At 47.8% G+C, this 25,057-nt stretch overlaps 1 protein-coding gene across 1 annotated transcript in view; it reads right to left on the reverse strand.

Annotated features, from left to right (window-relative positions):
* The window catches only part of GPC3 (glypican 3), a 141,318-nt gene that overhangs the window by 16,579 nt on the left and 99,682 nt on the right, over positions 1-25,057 (reverse strand). Inside the window, exon 7 of the mRNA XM_059859511.1 lies at positions 9,711-9,864. Within this exon, the coding sequence (XP_059715494.1) occupies positions 9,711-9,864 (154 nt within the window). The remainder of the gene's footprint in view (positions 1-9,710; positions 9,865-25,057) is intronic.

Genomic DNA, 25,057 nt, shown 5'->3' on the forward strand with positions numbered 1-25,057 from the left:
TGCTTCACTTCCCTGCTGCAAGGGCAGAGAGAGATTTTCAGTTTATTCCAAAACAAGAAAATCCCATCCAAAGCTCCAGCATGCTTCACTGCCTCCCAGTTCCAGCAGAGGCAGTTTGCAACACTAAGTCTCCCATCAGAAAGTTTCTGGCTTGCCCTAAAAGCAACATGAGGGGAGATTAAATTTTGAAGCCAGGGCACTTTTGCCCCAGGGAAGATGCCCCAGAAATGCTGGCAAAGCCAGCAGACTCCAGCACCACTTGGTTGCCTGAAATTTGCTCCTGGGGAAGAAACCAGTCTGGGCTCTCCTTGGAGCTGTGAGAGCCCCAGGGCAGGAATGCAGGAGAAGGCAGAGCACAGGAGGTGGCAGGCACCGTGGGAAGGAGGACACCCCTCCTCCAGCTCACAGCTCATCCATCCCAGCACCAGGGGTCAGGATCTGCTGCAGATACACCTGGGAATCAGGGGAGCCTGTGCTCAGGCAAACACACCTGGTTCAGTTCATGTTACTGCTGGTGTCAGCCCCAGCAGATGTGTGTGCACAGCTCAGGGCTAATGCACACCAGCCGAGGAGAGCTCCTGCCTGACAGATGATGAATCCCCTGCTCCTGGAGCACACGGAGCAGTGTTGACTCAGTAATTGATCCTGTCCTGGTAATGCACCCACTGATGAGTGATTTGCAGGCCAGACCCAAACTCATACTATTTTCAGTTGCAAAGCGAGGGGTGAGAAGAGAGAAAGAAATGAGGATTAAAAGACCAGGATCCTAGGAGGCTTCTCTGGAGAAGCATCCTTCTTCCCCTTTCCAATACCTTTTTGGCAAGGACTAAAAGTGAGGCTGCCTTCTGGGCAGGTCTGTGTTTCTTTCTTCTGGGGACCAACAGCAACCAGCAACAGGCTCTGTGGTCAGGCCTGTGCACAAGTCCAGCATGGGCTGTCCATTGATTTAATTTTGAAAACCTCATCTCAAGTAATGCCTCTTCCTCCATCCAGGCTACATCCAGATCCCAACATCTTCCAGATACTGAACTCAGAGCTTCATTTAATCAGGCTTGATTATTTCATAGACACATACTTTTATATTTATGGAAAGATGTAAAAACTAATTTTCAAAGTGCAGTGCTGCTGTCTGCAGCCTGTAGGGACCTGCTGGATGCAGGCAGGGAGATGCTGCCATGCAGACTCTCCCTCAACCACACCTAAGCTCACCCCAGCTCCCCAGAGCTCCTGGCTGCTGCCACAATGCAATTCTGCAACTCACACTGCCAGGTCATTGCCACATTAACCACCTGCACAAAAACACACACATTTGTTCCAGTTTGAAGAGGGGAACCAAGAGGTCAGGCTTTTTAAGGCAGCATGGACAATTTGAGCATTCCCCATCTTCTTCCATATGGGGCTCACAAAGCGCTCTGAAAGTTGTACCCAAAACGATTCCAGTGAGGGTTTCCATGATCCACCTGACTCATCATCTGTTCTCCTGGACATCTGCAGGGCAAGAGGATGGACAGCAGAGCAGCAGCCGCAGCTGAGAGACCAGGGCCTCCTCCTATGCACTTCCAATGGGACAGGGCCACCCAGCCCAACATTCATGGACATAGCTGTATTTCCCCAAGACACTTTTTGGGCAGACATGTTTTATAGTCCTTGATGGACCTTGGTTCTGTGAAATTGTCTCCTTTTGTCATTGAAAGGGTCCTTAAAGATGATCGAGTTCTACCACACTTGCCATGGACAGGGACCTTCCACTGCAGCAGGCTGCTCAGACCCCCATCCAAGCTGGCCTGAGCACATTTTCTGGGAGCAGGAGCTGCAGGAGAGGGATGGCCCAGCCCTGGACATCCTGGGATGTCTGACAGCTGAGTGCTGGCACACTGACACAAGTGCTGGGGGACACACTCCAGGGCCAGAGCCCTCTCCCACAACACTCAGCAGGGCTGTGCCCAGCAGCCTCATTTATTACATCCCATAATCTCTCTTATCAGCTTACCTGCAGTAAGGCATTAGCAAAAGCCAAGCCACTCATGAAAGGGACACCGTCTCCCATGTGAAAAGTCAATCAACATGTTATATTGTTATCAGGCTGGCAGACAAACCTCTCTTTGTACAACCAAATGTGCAGATACAGTGCCCTGACTATCAGGGTAAGGTTATCTTGTTGAGCCTCTAGCAAGTAGCACCTGATCTGCTTCTGTCTGAAATATACCTTTATTGTTGTCCCTTAAAAAGAAAACCAGCTAAATTATTCTGCCTCTCCACAAGGAAAAACAGCAAAAAGGAAAAAAAAAAAAAAAAAAACAACAAACCCAAAAACCACCAAACCAGAAAGCAAGGCTGTATCCAAGTCAGGAATTGTGTTTCCCAACTTCATCAGAATTCATGTTTTTTCAGCCACAAAAAACAGATTCATCATCCTTTAAGGATAAATATGGCCATCACTATTGCAACTGGGCACATTTTTGCATACTTGAAATTGTTTTGAGGTGTTCAGTCATGTAAGATGCTGCACTCAGTAACAATTTAAAGAAACATTAGCTCCCAAATTACACTGTTGAAAAGTATCTCCTTAGACACCCTGGCACAGTACAAACTGTTATTCAGACTTGCAGCCTAACTAGAGGGTGAGCCTTTTGCCAGCAGACTGGCATTGTAAACATCTGGGAGTGATGAGCACTCCCAGACTCCCAAAGACCTTGGCACATCTTCAGGTGTTACAGCAGAGGCACCATCTCATCTGACCTTCAGTGAGTTTCCAGCCCTCCAGCCTCACCCAGTCACCCCAGACCAGCCAGACCTTCCCAAAGAAGGATTTAGACCAGCTCCCACTGGGAATGTGATGCATCCCGAGATTTATGGACATCCCCTCCTCTGATTCATCCTTTTAAAAATGGTGCATCATTCTTTGCTTTGGGTCAAAATGGACCAAGGCAGAGAAGTCCTAAAATTACCAGATACAAATTGCTCAGGTGGACTTGGGTCTGTAAGCACAACACTGAAACAGTTAAAAAACATTTTAAAAATGAAGTGAAATTGAAACAAACAAAAAAAGATAGAAACATGGGATTAATATTCCCAGTGGATTTACTTGCTGCTTTCATAGATGGCTTTTGCATATATATAGCTTTTCTCAAAGCACAGATTCTGATAGATGACTTTCTACTTCCTCAGTTATGGAATTAGTGTTTCTTTGGAGGAACTCAGGGCACAGAGGCCACAAGAACCCTTCCAAATGTACACACTGTGTACAGTGTGAGGCCTGCAAGAGTCACAGCAGCACAGCCAGCTGAAGGATGCCATGAGCAAGTCCTTCTCCAAACACCACCAATAATTTTCTCAGTCTGTCAATTAAAAAAAATCATTTTTTGCTGACGTCAGAAGTAAATTAATGAACTTGCCACTCAATTAGAGGGTCAGTCAACAGCTGCATGTGACTCCCTCTCCATCTTTTAGCTTTTATTTAGACAATGATGATGAATTCTTGACTTTCAACCAGACCTTCATTAAAAGAAAAGCTCAATAAACACAAACATTTGAAATAGAACAGCAATAATCAGACTATTGCACTGTTTTAGTCTGTACAATTCCAGCTCTTCCATCAGGATAATCTAGCTGACATTTGGCCTCGTCATTTTTTCACCCTGGGACAGGATGAATGTCTTGTAAAACAGCATGTTTCTGCTAGCCTTGCTTCAGTCAAGCATTCAACAGCACTCTATTTTGGAGGAAAAAAAAAAAGTAAAAAAAAAGTAATTTTCTGCTACTAAAATGGTAGTTAGAAGCCCTAAAGCTTTTAGCAGATAGAAATCCCCATGGGAAGGATGCTGTGTCAATCCAACCCATCCCACCCAGTGCCTGAGCCAAGGGCAGGCCAGCCCTGCTGAGGCACACACAGGAAACACTGGTGCTGCACACAGGTTTGTCTGTAGGGCCATCCAGGGCTGCAGGCTGTTCATCAGGATGGGACAAGAGCCACGTGGCCCTGCACTGCCAGCAACAGCCACACAGATGGGGACATCTCCCACCTGTGGCAGGAGGATTTTAGAAGTCACGTGGGGGTTTGAGAATGCTGTCTCTGCAGAGGGATGAGCAGTAAATGGAGCAGAGCAGCAGCAGCAGACCCAGGTGCTGGGATAGGGGCACCCTGGAGGCACTGGCAGAGCAGGGATCACTGCTCTTTATTCCCACAAAGGATGGGAATGCATCACCTTGTAAATATTTTAACTGGTGTTCATCTGTCTCCCAGCACACACACGGAGTGAGCCTGGGCAGACTCTGATTGCTATTCCCAGGTTGGGAGCATCCCCTTTTCCAGCACAAATGCTTCTTTCTGAGGAACTTTTCCCACAGAAATGAGCAGCAGAAACCAGGAGGGCAGCACCCAAAGTGTCCTTACCTGCCCCCCCCCTGCCACTCACAGCCTCCCCCTGGACAGGGAAAGCCCCTGGAAGGTGTGTGACCCCCAAAATGAGCAGCCTGAGGGAGGGAGCTTGGATTGATGGCACCCTCCTGAAATAATCCCTGGAGAGGACAGGGGGAAGGGAGGAACGTCACCAAAGGCTGAGCTGTAGGGACATCTCAGCACTGAGCCCTCTAGGACATGGAATGCTTTCCTGGGCATTGGGAGCTGTTTGAGAGCAGAACAGGATGAAAGCTGTGACTCCCAGGGTTTCAGAGCAGCTCCCAAAAACATGGTGCAAGACAGAAAGCACAGGGGTCCCACCCTGAGCCACACAGGGCACAGCCACCACACACACACACACACAGACCTCCCCTGCCCTGTGCTGTGCATCCCAAATTCCCATTTGGAAGCAACTACACCTTTGTAACATGGAAAAAGGGGCTACCAACAAACAGCCTTCAAGCCTGCAGTTTGATGATGAGAGCACTCAGAAAAAAACCCAGCCAAGAGGATAAATCAGTGGCAAAGCAAGCTAGAAGTCACCAAAGAGTTACAGATCTGGGCAGGTCAAGGGGGAGGCTGTGCTGGTTCTTCAAAAAGCACCTAGGTGTGGCATGAAGTGCTGGAAACCCACAAAGGGTGTGGCAGCAAATGGGCAGGGTACAGGAGAACTTGGGGCTTCCTTGGGGGCTTAGAAACAGCCAAGGGACAGCTGAGAGCAAAACTCACTGCAGGTCATTGCAGCAGGAGCAGCCAGCCAGGGGAGCTGTTTTACACACACAAACTTCCAGAGCCATCTTTATATATTATTATTGCACACATCTATCCTTACATATCTCATGGGATGAGGCCAACTTCCCTTCCCAGGACAAACTATTTCTGCTTGATTCTGCCAAATCCATCTGTTCCCAAGACTACTTTTGTTGCTGCCTAACACAGATATTTTGGAAGAGTAAATCTTCCCCTCAAACTCCCAACCCCTTCCCCAAGTTGCAGGGTTGTTCAGAATGTTCTCTGGGTGCTTCAGCTACTAAAGCAGATATTTTCCTCCAAGCAAAGCTCGTGAGAAGCCCAGGGGCACAGCTGAGCTGGACCAAACCACCTTTGCAAAGCCCCTGAAACGCCTGCATCACCTCTCCCCCAGCACTTAACAAAGCCCACACCTGGCACAGGAGCCTGTCCAGCATCCATATTTTAATTTCAGGCTCCCTGGACCTCTCTGGTTCCAAGTGGTATCTGGAGTGAGCACACCCCGGGTCAGCTAATCAGTGGCTGGCTGGCTGGAGCATCAGCAAAGCACCAACCACCCCGGGCTCCTTTTCCTTTGGGTGCCTGCTTGGTGCAGGATGGCTGATCCCAGCAGGCTGAGAGCACATGTCTGCATCACACAGCCTGGAAGACATTTGCACTGACTCATAATTTGGGGGGAAATGCTATAATTCATTTGCAGACATGCTTTGCCATTGGAGTGGCATAAATATTTGTGTGTGTGTGTACAGAGCTCTATTTTTAGAGCTGCATGGCCAGGGTGCTGGCTCCATGGGTACTCCATTGACAAACAGGATGCACTCTTTCTCTGAGCTGGGAGGTTTTCAGCCCTCCCCCTTATTGTAAACATCATCTGCCTTCAAAACCCTTAATGTGTTGCAGATGTGACAAACAATAAAAGACCTATCATGAAAAAAAGCCTGCCATCTCTGTGTTTCCCACTGGGGCAACATAATAATGAATTTATTAGCATATAGGGCTCACCAACATATGTTTATAGTCACTCACAAACTTCTGACTTGACAGTTTACAAGTATGTTTAAATCATTAAAGTTTAGGTTGACTGTCCAGTTACTACAGGCTCATTATAAATAGGAAACAAAGGTTACATTTTATACAACAGGCGATAAATCAAAACTAGTCTGTATTTTAGACTGACTTCCCCCCCCCCCCCCCTTTTGCTCCTTTTTTATCTCCTCATTTTCAAGACCTTCTGAGGGGACATCTTGGTGAGGGCAGTGTCCAGCAGATGTTTGCAGGACCAGGGGCACCCACACTGGGGAGCAGGAGAAAATCCCACTAGAGATGCAGGGACCTCAGAGGTGGCAAAATTTGCCAATGTTTTCAGCCAACCAACAGGCAAAATGGGAGCCAGCCCAGGACACTCACCTCTCCTCCTCCTCAAGGCATCACCAAGTCCATCTGCAAGGCTTGGGAAACCCTCTGGAAGGGGAGGAGTTCTCCACTGCCAATTTCCTCGAGGTGAACAAAGCACCTGAGAAAAGGAGGGGAAAGCCCCAGACTGTGTCCCCTGACTGCAGACCTTGAGGGTCAGCAGGAGGACTCAGAGCTGCTCAGATGGGGTTTGGGTTGGACCACTGCACTGCAGCACAGCCTGCCATCCACGCTCCTGCCCCAACGCTGCAGAGCATCCAGCAGGGGATGAAACCCGTGCTCAGCAGCACAACCCCAGGCACTCCCATCCCTTCTGCCTCTATTACAGGGTAACCACCTTGGGAAGGAGAGAGATAAAGCCACATTAAACCTAAAAGTTCGTTTTGTAAACTATTTCCAGATTTCAAAGCCTGGCAGCACTTCAAATCGGCATGCTACCCTAAAATTTAGAATTTGTGGAAGTTTGGGGGGGGAATGTGGAATGGTTTCTGGTCCCTTTTATTTCTTGCTATGTACATGTGATATGATGGAAAAAAATTAATTGAAAAATACCCTTTCAAAGTAAAAAGAAATATCATTCTCAAAAAAGTTGAAAATTAGTATTTCCACACCATCAGCAACTTTTCCTGGGCTGGTTTCCAACATAAAACTTGAACAGAGTCACAGTTTATATCCAATACCAACCAAACAGGATTCTGTCTCTGTCATATCAGCTTCACCTCTCTGCTCTAAAGCAAAACACAAAAAAAGAGCACATGGCATGGGCAAGCAAGGAAGAAAGTCTCCCTGACAGCACAGCTCACACTCTCTGAGCTCAGTCAGTGCCTTAAAGCCCTGCTGGACAAACTCCACACTCTCAGCAACCTGAAAGATTTTACCTGCCAGGAGCCCCATGCCCCAGAGACACAACTGCTTTAAAGTTAATATTTACCCATCCCACAGCAAAGGCAGCAGCAAACAGGACAAGTCCTCCTCTCCTGCTGCATGTTCCTGTACCACGAGAGGGGCAAGTCACCAGGGAGATCAATACAGTGATTAAACCAGAGAGGCAGAGTGAGGCAGAAGGGATCATATATCCAACTTCAGAGATCACTGATGATAGTGTGGGGAAGGCTTTAGGAGGAAATTAGAAACACATTAAAAATAACATCAAGGTGTGACACAAAGATCATGGAAAATGAAACACGTATCTCTGCTCTCAGCACAGGACACTGAATCACCTGCACTTCTTAAACATAAACTTTGTCATTTAGTTCTTGGATGAAATTAAGTGTGTTTTAGCCCTCTCAAAATTCTATGTTTCTCTTTCAGACTTGGAGTGGAGGACTTGAAAAGTCTTTTCTTTCCCTTACTTAATATCTGAATATATGTATTTTATGCATTTTACATAATGTGTCAATAATCTTTGATATGAGACTGGCATTTAATATTTCAGCTCTCACTTCATTAAGGATATTTTAATTATCCCAGACCAATGGGAGGGAATTTATAAACATCTGTGCTTCGTTTAGGAGCCCAAATTTGCCTTTTAAACTTCAAAGCTTTAAAGCTGATTTTATCCAGGTTCAGTTGTCTGGTCTCTCAAAGAGCACTGGAACCAGCACCAACTGGGCCAAGCCTCCAGCCCACAGAGCAACACCCAGCACTGCTCATCCCTGCTGGACACAGCCTCCAGCAGCCTGGGCTTGCTGACACCAGCAAACCAGGGGATGCTGCTGAGCTCCACAGAGCTCAGTGGGCCCAGGAGAAGGCCCACACCAGCAGCACGTGTGAGTGCCCAAGTCACCACTGCTCCTTTGCTTTCTCCTCCCAATGAGTGACCAGAGGCTGCCTCATTAATAACACCAGGAGGGCCTCGGGGCTGTTTTCAGAGGAACCAAGGACATGACTCACACTGGCAAGCAAAGCAATTTTTAGGCTTCCAAGTACCTAAATCACTTCTGCAAAACGAGCCTGAGGTATGTGCAAAAAATCACTGGGGGTTTCTAAACCCTATATCACAAATAACCATCATTTGCTGCAGTCAAACAAGCCTTCCTGACTCCCTGGTGCCCTCCAGGAAGATGAGAAGCTCATCTCGAATCTCCGGATTGCAGGCAGCACTGGGAAGGAGAGAAGAGGGTGATCCTGGGACCTACATCAGATTTTCACTTGCCTCAAATCCTCTCCAGTGGGCTGCCCTCAGTGCACCCCTACAGAACCAGCCTGAAAAAGCAGAGGCATTTCTTCTCCAGCTGCTGCCTAGACCAGCACCACGGCCAGCCAGGGCAATTCGGGGTGTCTGCAGCTCTGGGCTGTGGCAAGGGGGGTGCCTGCAGTGAGTCTACTTGAGCAGAGCCCAGGGAGCAGCTCCCCACACCATCACCATCACCTGCACCCCCCACAGGGGCAGCTGTTGCAGGGCTGTAGCAGGCCTGGGTCCTGCAATGCCTCCATGGCAGTCAGCAGCCTAAGACAGGGAATGCCAGTCATGATGACTGGACCTTAGAATCCCCTTTTTCCACTTTGGACCCTTGCTTATCTCTCTGTAAGACTATAGGTCACTTTCCTTTGACCCTTACCACTGGACAATTCCTAAAGCCCCTGTACCCTAAAAAAACCCCTACTTTTGCCCAGCTTGGCAGAAGAGCTGTCACTGAGAACCTTCGCAGAAGACTTCGATAAAGACATCGCTGTGGAACCTCACACAGCCTTCTCCTCTCTTTACCTGCATCTGCCAAAGGCACCTAGCAAGCAAAGAGCTGAAATCACAAATGACCTGATGATAATCACTGGAGCTGATCTCACTTAAGCTTGCTAAGGTAGCCAGTGGCTGGGGGCTGCTTGGGAACTCAGACAGGCTGTGCTGAGCAGGACTGGGCTATCCAGACCTCGTGCAGCCCGCTGGGGACACCCCAAAACCTGGCAGGGGCTGCACTGCAGTGCCACATCCCCATCACCTGTACCCCAGAGCTGCTGCAGGGCCACATCCCCATCATCTGTACCCCAGAGCTGCTGCAGTGCCACATCCCCATCACCTGTACCCCAGAGCTGCTGCAGGGCCACATCCCCATCACCTGTGCCCCACCGAGGGGCAGCTGCTCAGTGCCACATCCCCATCACCTGTGCCCCACCGAGGGGCAGCTGCTCAGTGCCACATCCCCATCACCTGCTAGGAAGCGGAGCTGGTTCCTCACTCGCAGCTCCCCGTCCCCAGAGCCTCTGCCGCACTCGTCTTCATCGTCGCAGTCTCCGCTCTCCTCCTCCTCCTCTGCGGCTTTTCCCGGAGCTTTTCGATGGGGCAAAGTCATCCCTCTGAGCAGCTGGAAGACAAGAGGGGCACAGTCACTCACTGCTTCCCCCCACCCTCCTGCTGCCTCATCCCCACTCCCTGGGGGAGCGGGTGACACGGGGGGGACAAGATTCAGTGGAGCCAGGACAGGACCCAGCACTCCTTGTGCCAAAGCACTGAGGAGCTCGGGCTCATTCATGGACAAAGCTGCACAAAAAACTTCAGTGCAAGAAACAAAAGGAGGAGGCAAAACCACATTGAGTCATTCTGGGCCTCTGCCCAGCCAGAATCACATGAGCCCTGCAAGACCCCAATGTCACCAAAGCTCTGGGGTCAGCTACAAAACACATGCCCAAAGTTAGGCCAGACAGGGGAAAAACCAGTAGCAAGAGGAGCCTGTGTTCTGGGAACCTCACTGCTTTCAGGGACTCTCTCACCCATTTTAGATGTAACACTTGAAAGGAAATGGAAGATCTCTCAGATCCCCACAAACATAACCTAAAAATCTCATTTTTCGCTCTTGAAGCACAGAGGATGCTAGTGAAAGTTTTTGGGGTAGCCAAGTGACACAATGAAAGCATCTTTTAAAGGATGGTTTAAAACTGGGTCCAAAGTAACAGTGAAAATTTACAGATCCCTGAGACAGGACTTGAATGCCTCCCCTGAGCATTTTCCAAACATGGGTGGGAGCTCCCCACACTCCCATCACAGCACACAGAGGGATCAGACACATTATAAACCATCAGCTTCCTCTCTTTGCCGACTTTCCTGATTTTGCCGTTGCTGAAAGCAGCCAGCTACTCCATCATAAACCCAGATCCCCTTTGAAAAAGTGTGAGTCAGCTAGTTAATATATGCTGAAAATTTCTATCACTGCCACTCTGCTGTTAAAGCTTCTTGAATTTAATCTCGGCGCTAAGGAAAAAAAAAATGAAAAGGATAAAGTAACAGAGAAGATATTGCAAAATGGGAGCTTTCCACATGCTTCAGGGGTTTGGTTAGTTCCATCTCTTGCAACAATATGCATGCCTTGCAAGGCATTTTTTAATATCTGGAATCTAGGTTATATTTTTAAACTATTATGCTAGCCTCAGAAAACAGTTTCTGAAATATTTATCTCCTGAAGTTTATACAGCCTTGGAGGAATGCCTTTGGCATCTGGCTCGCCCTGTCCACGGCAATGTCCACATACCTCAGTGTTTATATTGGAGGAGCATAACGTAATGAAAAACAAATGGCTCCATGTGAGACCCCTCTGGGTTCCCCAGCTGCAGCAGAGCTCTCCCTGGCATGTGCCAGCGTCTGCCTGGTGTGAGAGCCATGCTGGCTGAGTCCCCCACCCATGGCAAGCAGCAAAATGCAGCTCATCTCCTCAAATCTCAGGGGATGTGCTTTCATGGCCTCCAACAGGCTTTGGCTCAGGCTGGTTAAGTTCACTTTTCAGGAATTTGACTTTGTTTAGACATTTACAAGCTTCTCCCAGAATATGGTGCAACCACAAAAAAATAACAAACAAAAAGGCAAGGGCAGTGCTGAGGGTAGCACAGGGAGGATCTCACCCAGGAACCAAACATGCCAACCAGCCAAGCCTTGACACCATCACTTGCACTTTGCTCCTCCAAACAAAGCCCCCACTAACAGTCCTCAGCTGAGGAGGAGTGAGGGTCTGCCATGCACAGCAGCTAATTAATTAGCACACACATCAGTTCAGACCCAGTGCACCACTGCCAAAACCCAAGCCCATCGTGCTGGAAGGGGTCATGACTGCTCAGCAGCAGGATCCTCATTCCCCTGTGGGATCCTCACTCCCCTGTGGGATCCTCACTCCCCTACATCCCAGGATCAGAACAAGCCAGACAGGACCCCACCACGCAGCACAACTTCCATGACTTTTACCCAAAAGAGCAGAGGAACTTTCTGGCAGAGAGAATTAAGCTTTGGGATATTTTCAGATTTAATAAGCTCAGTGGGGGGGCAAGGGAAAAATCAGGATTTTTCAATTGTGTGTTTTCAAACATGAAAATAACTGAGCATTTCTTGTAGCACTACTTTTTTCCTTGGCATGCCATAAATTAGCAGCTTAATTTCTATGCCTTTGTAGCCACAATAAAACAGGAACTTTCTGAGAAACATCACAGGGGCCCCAACTTTGGATCAAGTGAACGTGACATCCCTTTGCCACACTGCTCCTTCCTTTGCCAGGAGAAAAGCTCCATCCTCAGGCACGCCCTCCCCAGCTGCTGATAACTATGGAGAGGTTCAATTAAATTTTGCTGCTGCCTGTGGGAGAAATAGAGCCCATGACACAAAACCTACTGGAAGAGTCAGCAGGAGACCAGGCACGGGGTGGAAATCCCACTCCACTCCAATGGTACATCCAGACCCAGGAATGCTGTTGGATGTCTCATCTTCATCCAGAGCAGCAGCCCTAGTCCCATTCATCAACCACTCCACAACCTCCCTGATGGTTTGCATGCTTTATGAAATTATATTTGGTGTACTGAACATAGATTCCCCATCCTTAAATAGCAAGCAGAGCTGGCTGCACCCTAACATTATAGTTTATTCATGTCCTGTGGTTTAAAGCCCATGGTGAGAGGCAGGAAAATACAGAGTCTGGTGATCACTAAAGTAGTATGTAACAGTGAGATAGCTTTAACTTAATCACAACTCACCCAGCTGTAAGAGTTTACTGTCATATCTGCTCTTCTCTGTTAAACCATGATACAAAAATACACTGTAATGTAGCTGATGTGAAGGGGAGCCACTCTTTGTGGGAGGGCAGGCACATACATCCCCACACCTCCGAGGGGGCTGCAGGGCTTTCCTTCCCCATCCACACAACCACCATGGCAACAAACTCCCCCTGCTCCTCACTACAACTTCTAATGGATCAGGTGTCCACCAGCTTTATTTCCACCCTCATCCCTTTCACAGGATCACAGAATGACCAGGCTGGAAGAGACCTTCAAGATCAAAGAGTCCAACCTGTTCCCTAACACCTCAACTGAACCCTGGCACCCAGTGCCACATCCAGGCTTTGTTAAACACATCCAGGGATGGTGACTCCACCACCTCCCCGGGCAGAACATTCCAGAACTTTATCACCCTTTGTGTGAAAAACTTTTTCCTAATATCCAACCTGAATTTCCCTTGATGCAGCTTGAGACTGTGTCCTCTGGTTCAGTCAGTGCTGACTGTGAGAAGAGACAGACCCTCACCTGACCACAGCCACCTTTCAGGGAGTTGTAGAGAGTGATGAGGGTCACCTCTGAGTCTCCTTTTCTCCAGGCTAAACAATCCCAGCTCCCTCAGTTGTTCCTCACAGGGCTTGTGTTCCCAGCCCCTCTCCAGCCTCGCTGCCCTCCTCTGGACCTGCTCAAGCATCTCAACATCCTTCCCAAACTGAGAGGCCAGAACTGGACACACTTTCAAACCATGACCCTCTGGATGGGTAGGGGGGCAGTGCCAGGGCAGTGCCAGGAGGGACTCCAAGGGACACTGGGCAGTCCCATCTGGCTTCCATGGACATCTTGGCTCTTTGGCTTGTCTTGTGGTCTCCCTGCAGCTCAAAACACAAGGCAGATGGGAACGGTGTGCTGAGCCTGCCTGCTAAGGAAGCTCCCCAGGGCATCCCACGTGATTTACACAATTATTCATAACTGTTCAGTGACCAGACAAAAACAGATGCAGTGATGTGGGGTAATGACTCAGCTTGTCTTGGACAGGCCACTGTATGCTGAAATCTTTTTAACTCCTCATTCTTTACAACCACTTTACTCAGAGCTCCCCATCCCACCAGCCCACTGAGCCCACCTGGTCCTATTTTTCCAATTTTAACATAAACAGTTGGAGCTGCAACATACTTTTTTATCATTAATCTCCCATCTCTGAAAAGAGCTCAGCATCATGTTTCTTGGACTGCAGTTTAATAGCTGTTTTCTCCTTTTGGAAATAAGCCCGCAGTATTGCAAATATCAATTTGAGCAATACCCAAAATTGTGCCCACGAATTCAGATTAAATACTGTCAGCAAGCTACAAGCACTGTGCTCCTTTAGGGCAGAAATCATCCCTTTCAACACACTTCAAAAATATGTAAATTAAAGAGAACAGCCAAAGAAATTATTAAGGGGAATAGAAGAGTTTTAGAAAAACATTTAATTCCTTCATGAGTTTAGGGGAGAAGTCTGATTGATATTTGTAATCTTTTGGTGGACAGAACTGTCATTTAATTTAGCTTGCATGACTGAAAGAATTTAACAAAAAGTGTTCCAGAGAGTTTTGCTGAAATTCTTTGCATGTTTTTAGTAAGCCTCTGGAATATGATCAAACCTAAAAAGCTGGAGAGGATGGAGACTAAACTTACAGCTAAAATAATATTCAGAATTGTAATATATGCTTAATAATCAAGTATTCACATCCAGCAGAAAAAGTGCCTCAGTGCAGAAATTACTCTGGAGCCCGAGCCATGTGTCTGTGTGCTGCTTGGCATCAGGAAGGGAACCCTGGGAACTCATCCTAGCAGGGAAAACCTGCTCCTGGCTCTGCTAGAAACCTCCCAAAACTCAGTGAATTTCACCAGCTCACAACTGCTTGCAAAGCTCAGGATGCCTTCCTTCAGGAGCCTCGTAAGGAGGAGTTTTGGAGGAGCAAAGGTGTTATTTTCCCTTTCATCACTCCAGGCACACACTTTCAAGTACCTGACACAGGTACCAAGGCACTTCTCACAACTCCTGAGATTCCCAACAGATCAGCTTTTTCTATTTTAAATTCCAGCCTGCTAAAAACATTGGATTTTGGGGGTGAAAAACTAGATCTTACGTGGCCAATCCTGACCTTGAAATCTGCAATACCAAGTAATTTATGTGTGGCTTTTGAATCAGGGCAGCATCATGGGAAACGTGCAGATTTTCACACGATACTGTTCCCTGTTAACAGCTCATTACAATGTACAGAAGTATATTCCCATTATGAAATACAGCTGGGGTTGTTTTGCTTACCAAGGTCATTATCTGATCACAGGCAGGAATCAGGAAAAGGAACCCATTTTATAAGGCTGAAGTTGTGGACTTTTTCAAAACTCATGTGTTTTGAATTTGGTGGCCTGATCATGCACAAGCATGCAACAGCAGAATCTATTCTCTCCACTTCCTCTGCTTATTAGCCCTGGAAATAGCATGGAAAAAATTTTCTTTTATTAGCAAATACTTTATTATTTAACCAACCCTCATGAGATTGCTGGTGCCCTCCACACCACATTTCTATTCCCCAGCTCCCTTAGGTTTATCCACTCTGTGGAGAGGCGCCTTGGTGGCACAGGAGCATGCACCAACACAAACTCAGTGCAACATCAACAGCATCACTCTTTTCATTGCTTCTTTCCAAGCTCCAGAGAGCCCTTCCCCCTCCTGGGCAGCAGCAAAATACAACACATATTAAGGAAAAACTGAGTGTTCTCTGGCACCAAGCACCAAACTCTATTTGAAAATAAGGATATTTAAAACTTTAAAAATATATGCAAAAACCAGGATCCATACTTCTGCCTAGCAAGGGTGAATACATCAGCGTGTGCACACCAGCAGGTACCACTGCTCTTCTGATCACAGTGTTGGCCCACGGACAGAAGAACCTATTTTGGGAGGAGAACATCTAAATTGTGGTTTCCTTATGATCCTTCCAGCTGGCTGCACCTTGGCAGCACAGACATGGCAGAGAAGAAACCTGTTCCTCATTCAACTCCTACTTCAAGCTCAGCAGTACAAAGAATGATCACTAATCAAAAGTTAATAAAGTGAAAGCAGAATTTGGAGACAGAAAAGTAATTTTCTGTGCTTGCAAAAATGATGAGTTGGACACGGCCATTTTCTCAGCTGCTCTAAAGGCAAACCTGCATTTCCCTGTGCTGCCTCCTTTGAGACATCACAGGGTTTGTGCTACTGGAGCTGAACTCAGCAGACCAAGCCCCAGACAGCACCTCCTGCCTGCTCTGAGCAGCATGAGCAAGGGATGGCCCTGGAATTCCCTCCCCACACACTGATCTTGAGTCACTCCTGCTTTGTGGCTCTGCACCAGTCCATGGTGGTGGCTAACTGAAGATGTGAACCATAGCTCTGGATTTATGTTGTGGCTCCTTAGCCATAAAAATGTTTTAGTCTTTAATTCTTGCACTCAAAATACCTGGAAGAGGAAAAATCCCTACCATGCATCACTCAGGGTTTACCAGCACAGCAGGACCCACTTTACTGTCGTCACAGGCTCCAGAGGAAATGCTCTTGGCTGCCAGTAAATCAGTTTTCCTGGTCACTCTCCTGATAGCACAAAGAAGTTGGTGACAGAAGTGAATTATTGACCAAAGGGTGGCCCTACTTTATGGATCATCAGCTTAATTCCAGATTAGCTATCCAAACTGACAACATCCCTATGGGTAAAGGAAGACAGATAAAGACTCCTAAGTGCTGGCAGTAATTAACACGAGTCTGCACTGGACAGTAAATCTCTTTTGGAAGCAGAAGGGCTTCCAAGGCATTATGGATTGCTCTGGTTTGATGAGGGCAGGCTGATGCCCAGGACTGGATGCTCCTGTGGAGGTTAAGCCCTGGCTGGCACCATGGCAGCCACAGGACAAGCTCCTGTCTGCAGTCCCCCAGGCAGGGGAGGTGTCACTTCCCTGGCCTGAACAAATGCTCATTCATCACCGGGCACATGTGAAAAAGAGATTACTCAGGCTTTACAATCAGCTCACTCACCTTATATCCAGTTCCTTCCCCTTCCACCCCAGCTATTTACAGCTTGTTTTTGTGCAGCTGTAGGAAAGAACAGGTCAGTGTGGGTGCCAAGCAGGGCAGAGGGGTCCAGCCCAGCCTGAGGGGGTCCTGGGCAGTCCCTGTCTGCTTCTGGCTCAACCCCTGAGCCCTACATCGATGCCAGTGCTGGAGAAATGCTCTTTCCTCTTTGGGCTACTACAACCCCTTCTCCTATTTTGCCTTTCCAAGCTTTAACTATTGCTGGCCCTTCAGCATCCCTTCCTATATCTGCATCACTAGAAATGAGCAATTTCTCCACCTCTCAAGCAGCCACCCCTCAGGGCGTTGGCAGCTGAGTGAAGGAGGGGTGTGGGAGCCTACATGGGCCAGGACCCATCACTGCTATTATCCATATTTTCCATATTTTGTTTCATTTTGTTGGAGCAGAACCCCACTCTTCTATCCAAACACCACTCAGGAAGGCACAAAGTGCACGTCACCAGAAGATGGAACATGAGACAACAAGCAAAGCAGGAGCACAAGAAACAAGACAAAATACGCAGAGGTGGAACTATCAACCACCTCCTTCAGACATCTGAGCAGGGATGGCCTGGATGGAAAGTGCCCTGGATGCAAAAGCACCTAGAAGGACCTGCAGGTCTCACACCACCACGAGCCATTTGCTGTAACAGCCCCACGGTTCTGCAGAGGGGATCAGGATCTGTAGAGGTGACCCAGGCAGGGGGTGCAGCAGCCAGGGGTTCCCACAGCCTCCTCCTGCCCAGCCCAGCCTGTTGGAGCAGCTGGGAGGTTTCCTCTTGGCTCAGGCTCTGGCACTCTGGCAGCTCTCTGGCTGTCGGCGATGTCCACAGGGCTGCCTGTGAGACAAACATCTCATCCTTGGCACCAGGTAGGAAACAGCAAGCTGAGAGCTGGGCTGGAAGGGTTTTCTATATTCCTCTTCTCCTCCTGCAACACAAACCCCTGTCCCAACCTCTTTCCTTTTCCCCTAAAAGCTCCCAGTGAAGAGGCACTCCTCAAACCGTGTATTTTTGTGCACAGGGTTGTGTTGCACAGAGGTTGCTGCCAGAACACCAGCTTGAGTCACCCTGGCTGCATCCTGCCCTCCTGGGCAGCTCCTTCCAAGTTTCCCCTTTCCATTCACTTCCCTTCAAGGCTTTGGAAGCCCAAAAAGCAGCTACATGCAGTTCTGATAGATGTGCCCTGGCCCACAGAGCTTCCCAGGGAACTGAACAGCTGCCTTATCAGCCAGTTATCTCCCATCAGACAAGACAACCCCAACGTGGGGTTAATTATCAAGCTGTTGATTTCAGCAGAGACTTAAATCAGCCAGGGGGAGGAGGACTCCATGGCAAACACCCCCAAACCTGTTAGCTAGGCAGGATCAGGCAGCTGGTCTCTAATTAACAGCTGATGGCTGGACTGGCTCCTGGGTGAGGTCTCAGCTCTCCTCTGTGTTCAGAGCACGGATGCTGCTTGCAAAAACCAAAAAAGCTCCAGGGACTCAACTTATCCAGTGTCAATACTGGCACCTAGGATGGGTCCACCAACAGGATAAGGAAACAACCACCCAGGCTCCAGCATGGGAGACACGCTGGGTGCAACTCGTCACTGATGCTGAATGTACCCAACAGCAAGGCTCAGGCCTCTGGAGCTGCAGGCAGGAGGAGCCCTGCCTGGTGTGGTTCTCCCACACAGATGCACAGACACCAACTGAACAGCTGAAGCAACTCAGGATTTAAATTAAGTTCAAAGCTGGTGACTTTATACCCTCCCTCAGTGAGACACAACACTCACAAAGGAAGCCCTGAAATGCACCTCTATGAGTCTCACCCACAGCTTGTATATTATGTGCTGCAGGAAAAGGTCAGTAAACTCCTTTCCCACCCATAGGCAGGAGGCATTCAAGGGGTCCTGCCAAAAATAAAAGGTAACTTCCTGCCCATCAGGGTATTTGCTGATGGCTCAAACACCCACCTGCTGCCAGCTGCCTCCCACTTCCTCGCTGACCCTGCTGCATCAGCAGCATCTCCTTACACATGTCCCCAGCCAAGCACATTTCCTTCTCTTAAATGTCACTCCTGGCTATACAGCTGAGCAACAGGCAAATCTTGCTGCAACCCAAACTTCTCTTTGGTGACAGTCTGAAGGGCTGCAAGGGCCATCTCTCCTTGCATGGGTCTGGCAGCACGAGCATGAAAATACAACCCAGCCTCTGCAGCCAGTTGCAGGTCAAAACCAAGCTAAGAAGGTTAATGAGCAACAGCATTAACCAAGAGTGTCCCTGAGCCATGAGGGGTATTGACACCAGCCCCAATGCATCAGGCCCACAGGGTCTCAGTGCCTCGGAATGGGGTTTGCCAGCACAGGGGCAACATCTGCCACCAGTGTGCCTTGTTCCCCCTGCAGACACAGGGCTTGGGAAAGTGGCAGAACTGCACTGGAGAAATCCCCAGCTCCAACCTGCCCAGCACATGAAGCAGCTCAGGGTGGAGTGGGAATCTCACAGGCGTTTGTGCCACACTGCCTGTACAGCGTGCCACAGCTGGGCACCACATTCCCACAGCACAGCCCAGGGCTAGAGAGGGAAACTCCTGTCACAGCTGGCCCTCTGTGCACACAGCATGTCTGACAGGGCTGCCCTTTCCTCCTGCCCCTGAGAACATCCTCACCAAGGAGTCTTACACCACCTCAGACTGGAACCAAAAGTAACATTATTGTTATTATCAAGGCTTTTTCTCAGGAACAAAAGCAATTGGATTTCTTCTGCAGCCAAGAAGACCAGAGGTTACCTTCTGAACAATGAAGTTCTTTGAATCGCAGCCCCCTCTCAGTCTGAATCACATTTTAAAAACCTTGATGTCAAGTCAAATTTTGGAGAAAAACATGAGAAACTACCTAACATCCCACTAACACCAGAGAATTGTGTCCTTTGTTACTGGGTCCACCAGGGAGGACACCTCCACTAATTAAATCACAGTACAGGGTGACACTTGATACAATTAACCAGGCCCAGAATAACTGTAATTAACTGTAAATCTGCTATCAATAGCTCCACTTGCACGGGTTTTGCTGTCCAAGGATTCCTTCAGGTTTGTTTCCTCCACAACAGGATAAACCTTAGCTCTGGTACAGGATATCTGGTGTTTGTTTTAAGGCACCACTGGGCATCAGCTGCATGTTCTGGACACAAAAGCAAATTAATCTCCTTTAAAGGTGTTGGTCTGGTTTTTTCCACAGCTGATTTCCACAGCATCGTTGGAGGATGGTCCCTGCAGGACACACCTGAAGCACCTGCCTCCCTGCTGGAGCTGAAGCCACAAAGCTGAAACCCTTCACATATATAAGACCACTCCAGGATACACCTCTGTTTGAAAGCAGGCATGAAACACCAGGTACAAACAACCTCTGGCTGTTTCAAAAGACTCAGTGTGGGTGACCTGTGGGTACAGCATTCCCCCAACAACCCCAATACACCTGGAGGTTTGCCAGAGGGTCCAGGCAGGTGCTGCTCCTCCTGAAGAGGGAAAGAAGGGGTTTGGGTTTGAAAAGTCAGCTGACAGTCAGATACCTTCAGATTTAACTACATTCCATTACCAAGGGTCACACTTCCCCTGATTTAACTGCCCTGGCAAAATCCTGTCAGTACCACTCCCATACAGAGTGGGAGAGCATTTACCCAGCATTAATGGGAGCCAAGGCACAGCTAAAAGGACAATGGAATTAGTACTTAAATACCAGGCCTAGACTCAGTGGAGCTATACATTATTTTGTGTACTAAAGAGGAATTAACTGATCCATTCTAAAATGCATTTATTATTAAAGTAAAAATCTTCTGTGATTTTATTTAATAGCCTCAGTAAGAAATAATTGCAATGTCTGGTTGCTTTTCAACAACATGTGGTTTTAATATTTTAATTGTTACAAACTGTTTAATAATGATGAACGAAAGGCGTGTCCAAGTAATTATTGTATTTATTAACATTTCTTCTGAGGACTTGATAGATTATATTGCATATATACAGCACTTCAGACACTGCACTGCTAACTTATTAAAGGTGGAAAATGAGTCAAAAGCGACTTGCTTTGGTGTAATTTAAATATTGTATTTTCAAGTGATTAGTGTTGTGCCTTGCATTATTTAACTATCTGGCGGTTTGCACATTTTTCTAATTATTATGCAGCTTCATCTGATCAGGGAATTAAAATACAGTGGGAATAATAAACCTCAGAGAGCCTAGCAGGCACAGGGAAACTTTCAACAAATCCATCAAAAGTAATGGATTTCTCTGAAGGGGAGATAGATTCCTGCAAAGTGCCCAGCTCCCAAGGCTCTCCTATAATAAACTTTGTATTTCCCGGGGTGCCCTGAGCAGGGTCTGGGTCCCTTTGAGCATGGAGGGGTCAGACCCTCCTTGCTGGTCCCCTGCTCACCCACTCTGTATGTTGAGCCCAGAGGTTGCAGGGGACTCAGGCACAAGGGCAACACACCGTTCCCAGGCCTATTTTGTTTACATTTGATTCAATCAAGTTGTGGCCTTTTGGCCTCCTTCCAAATTAACTTCTGGGTGACCTCCACCATGCCCTCTCCCAGCAGCCAGGCCGCCTGGAAACAGCCCATTAAACCTACAAACAAATATGGGACATATTGCTTGATCAAACCAGCTTCAAACACGGCCCTGGAAATGCCAGGACCTGCTTTTTTTGTGAACTTCAGCTCTATTTTGTCTTTGGTCATTCACACCTCCGGGCCTCCAGGCTTTTTTTTTTTTCCCTCCCCTTCGAAGTATAGCTGTGTGTTTTACTGCCTCGTAAAACTTCTAAATTTTGTTCTCATCCTCCTGCAAACCCCTCCAGGAGCAAGGTGAGGCTCTTCCCCATGGGGCTCACTGCAGGACTGGGTCTTTACACCCAGCCCATGAAGAAAGGCAGCAAGACCCTGCTTGGGGGAACAGCTGTAATACTCCAAGAAATTGTGTCTTCCCCTTACTTGCAAGGAAATAAATCAAAGGGAGTTTCTCAGGGTCTGTGAAAGCATATTGCCTGGATTCCCATCCCCAAAGGGTTTATTTTTTCAAGAGCTTATATGGTAGTTAGATTTCTGGCTAGAAAATATGCAATATGATAAAAACACAGTCCCTATATGGGGCAATAAATTACAGATTGTTTGATGTGGAAACCAAAGAACTGTCAAACTCCAGTATATCTGAAATATTCTAAATGAGCCCTTAACTCCAGTGTCTGGAAATGTACAATATGTTTCCAGGCCATTCAATTTTGTAAAGACACATCTTCCCCAGCTAAGTTTCCTTTTATGGATTTTATTATTAATTTTTGGTGTGTTTTTTCCCTCCTTTTCTTAAAAAATTATGCTCTTCCTCCTCAAGACAGTACTATGATAAACACCAGGATTTACCTAAGCATAAGAAAGAGATTGCAACTGGGCACAAGCTTTAAGAGGTAATGGCATTTAGGATGAAGTAAAACATCTGCTGGAACACTGCCAGAGCCCCAGAGGCACTGCAAAGGACATAAAAGTCACTTCAGGACAGACAGGGACAGGAGGGAGGACCAGGAGTGTCACATCAGCCAGGCTGGTACCACGGATGCCTGCTGCATCCTTACAGCAGCATCACTCAGGGCCTCTCTCCAGAGCCTGGGTGGAGGAGGATGACAACAGGAGGTCACCAGGGTGGCAGGGCTCCCAGGACGTGGGACAGGTGACACCACAGCTCCCAGCTCCATGCATGGCTGTTAGAACCTGGAGCTCAGAACCATCTGTCAGCCACTCAGACGTGGAGGAAAATGGAGTGACCAGAGGAAATGGCTCACCCTGCACACAGCTTTCTGCCTGGGGATGTCACCAAGCCACAGAAAATCTGAGCCAGACCCTGTGCTGACACTGAATAACCCTTCAGTTTCTATATAGTTTCACTCAAGGGATGAGTGAAACCCTTCTAGCTAGAAACAGACCCCATCCACTCTGGGAAATAAAAGTTAGGAAGCAATTCCAACTCATTTTCCTGAAGGTGACCCTTAGCCTCCCAGCTGAGATAACAATGCTAATATTTATGGATGGGCTGTTCATGCCTCTGGGCACACAACAAAAATAACTCAAATCAAAACTCGGTAGACATCTAACAGAACTGGGGGGGAAAAAATTCCAATATGGCAATAATAAAGCATCTCACCCACCAATACACAAAAATAGCATCAGCCACAATCACACATCTGGGTGAAACAAAAATGGACTGATGTGATGAATAGGCAGCACTGAGGGGGACTCATCCAGAAAGGGCTGCCTTGAGACAGCACACAGCCCAGGCACTGTGTTTAATTCATTCATTTATTTATAAATAAATAAATGCTCAAAGGTGCTCAAAGCAAAAAAAAAATACAGTCTGGGGCACTTTCCCTTCCCCTTTTCTCTGGGTTAGGTTTTCTCTACTTCCTTCAATCCCCATGGGTTTAATTCTAATGCACAAACCTCATTTTCATTTCAAACTGCAAACATTTCATGAGAATTTCTCATGTGAATGTGTGTACATTTACCCAAATTAGCTTTGAGAAGACACGAACTAAAGAGCAAGCACAATTTGTACACACAACACTGAAAGAACAGACACTTCCAGCAGCAGCAGCATCCTGGAATAAAGGTGAAGTCATCAGCAAATTACAGTTATTTAGCTAAAATCTCCAAGTAAAAGTAAAAGCTGTGGACCTTTATGAAAATTGAACCAAACAGCATGGTTCCTGAACCTGCCCACACCCACAAAATCCAGGCTGTATCTCCAACACAAGGCACTGGGAAGAAGCCACAACATTGTACAAGAGTCATAATTTAAAGGTAGTCACATGGGAATCCAGTTTACAGCTCTGAGCACCACAAAGATGGTCTTTTCTCCAAAAGATCCTGGATGTCTGAAAATCCTTAAAAGCCCCTGTTGGCTTGAGCTTGGTGGATAAGGAGATTTTCAACCCTCTCCAGCTCAGGAGTTCCCACTGCTTTCCGAATCTGAAGCCAACACCTGAAAGACAGAACTGTAATTCATCCAGAGCTGCTGTTCCTTACACATTTAATACTCTTTGGCAATCAAGATGCATTCCAGATGTGAAAGAGAGCTCAAAACTTCCTTCAGCCAAGAAAATAAGTGTGATGGTAAGCTCTGACCCCCCAAATCCCAAATTTAAGTAACCACCACAGTTACTTTCCTAGTATATAAGCTACTGACCATTGACTACAGACCCTCCACAGGAATAGAATCATACCACAGATTACAGGTTGGTGTGGGTGGGAAGGGATCTTACAGATCATGTAGTTCCAATCCCCTGCCATGGGCAGGGACACCTTCCTTAGACCAGTTTCCTCCAAGCCCCATCCAGCCTGGCCATCAACACTTGCAGGAATGGGGCAGCTGCAGCTTCTCTGAGCAAGCTTCATAATTAATTTGCACTAATCACTTCCCATTTTCTCCTGATTTTATTTTCAGTTCCTCCCCTTTCTCAAACACAGCTTTACCAGAGGGTTTGACATTTTTCAGGCTCTTACATTTATGCTGCTCAAACCAAAACAGCTTACTTGCCCCCCATCACACATTCCAACCTGACACTGCAAGCTGAGGAGGGGGGAAGCACCGTAAGAGGCTGTGACTGAGCTGACCATATTCACCCCTCACCACAATTCTTCTCTGGGCAGCAGCTGACAGAGACACTCTGCTGCTGCAAACAGCTGAGCTGAGCACAGCAGTGTTTACCCAGGGTCTCCCACTCCAGACCTCCACTCCTCAGAAGCCCAAGCTGTTCAGCAAAGACCTAACTTGACCCAGTCTGGCAGCCAGCATTTCACAACCACTTTATGTCAGCAGTTTCAAGTACATAATAACCATGTTTTGTTCACTGCAACTTTCTCACTGTGAATGGCAAAATATCATTATCACCTGCAGGTTGAAGCCTGCCCTCTACCCCATTTAATAGGGAGCTGATTATGCTATTCCCCCCGCTTTTCCCCTTCTAATAATTATGGGCTGTTGGCAGATGGCACAGGGAGCGTGTGGGAAGGCAGAGCAGGCTGTAGGGCCACTGCCCATGGCAGCTCCTGCTTTCTGGGGTGCTCCTGGGGACCCCGAGTCCTGGCTGCATCCTGCTCCCAGACAGCACCTAATGAGGCATGCCTGCCTCGGAGGTTAAACAGGAATGGCTGTGAAAACAGTCCCTGGCAGTCTCCTGGCAGGAAAGCAGAGGTTAGCAGAAAAGTTGCTAAGCCAGCAGCTCCAAAGAGAGCCGCCCTCACAGCCCACCGGGCTGGGAAGCAAAGCTGGGCTTAACCCCAGGAACCCACCCCTACCCAGAGCTTCGTGGGCAAGGTCCCCTCTGGGAAGAGCTCCCTGAGGAGAGACAGGCAGCTCAGCTGTGTTACCAGCATTAGCACCTGAGGATTTGCCCTGTGAGGTCCCAGGGCT

This window comes from Haemorhous mexicanus, chromosome 14 (assembly GCF_027477595.1).
Source record: "Haemorhous mexicanus isolate bHaeMex1 chromosome 14, bHaeMex1.pri, whole genome shotgun sequence".
NCBI lineage: Eukaryota > Metazoa > Chordata > Aves > Passeriformes > Fringillidae > Haemorhous > Haemorhous mexicanus.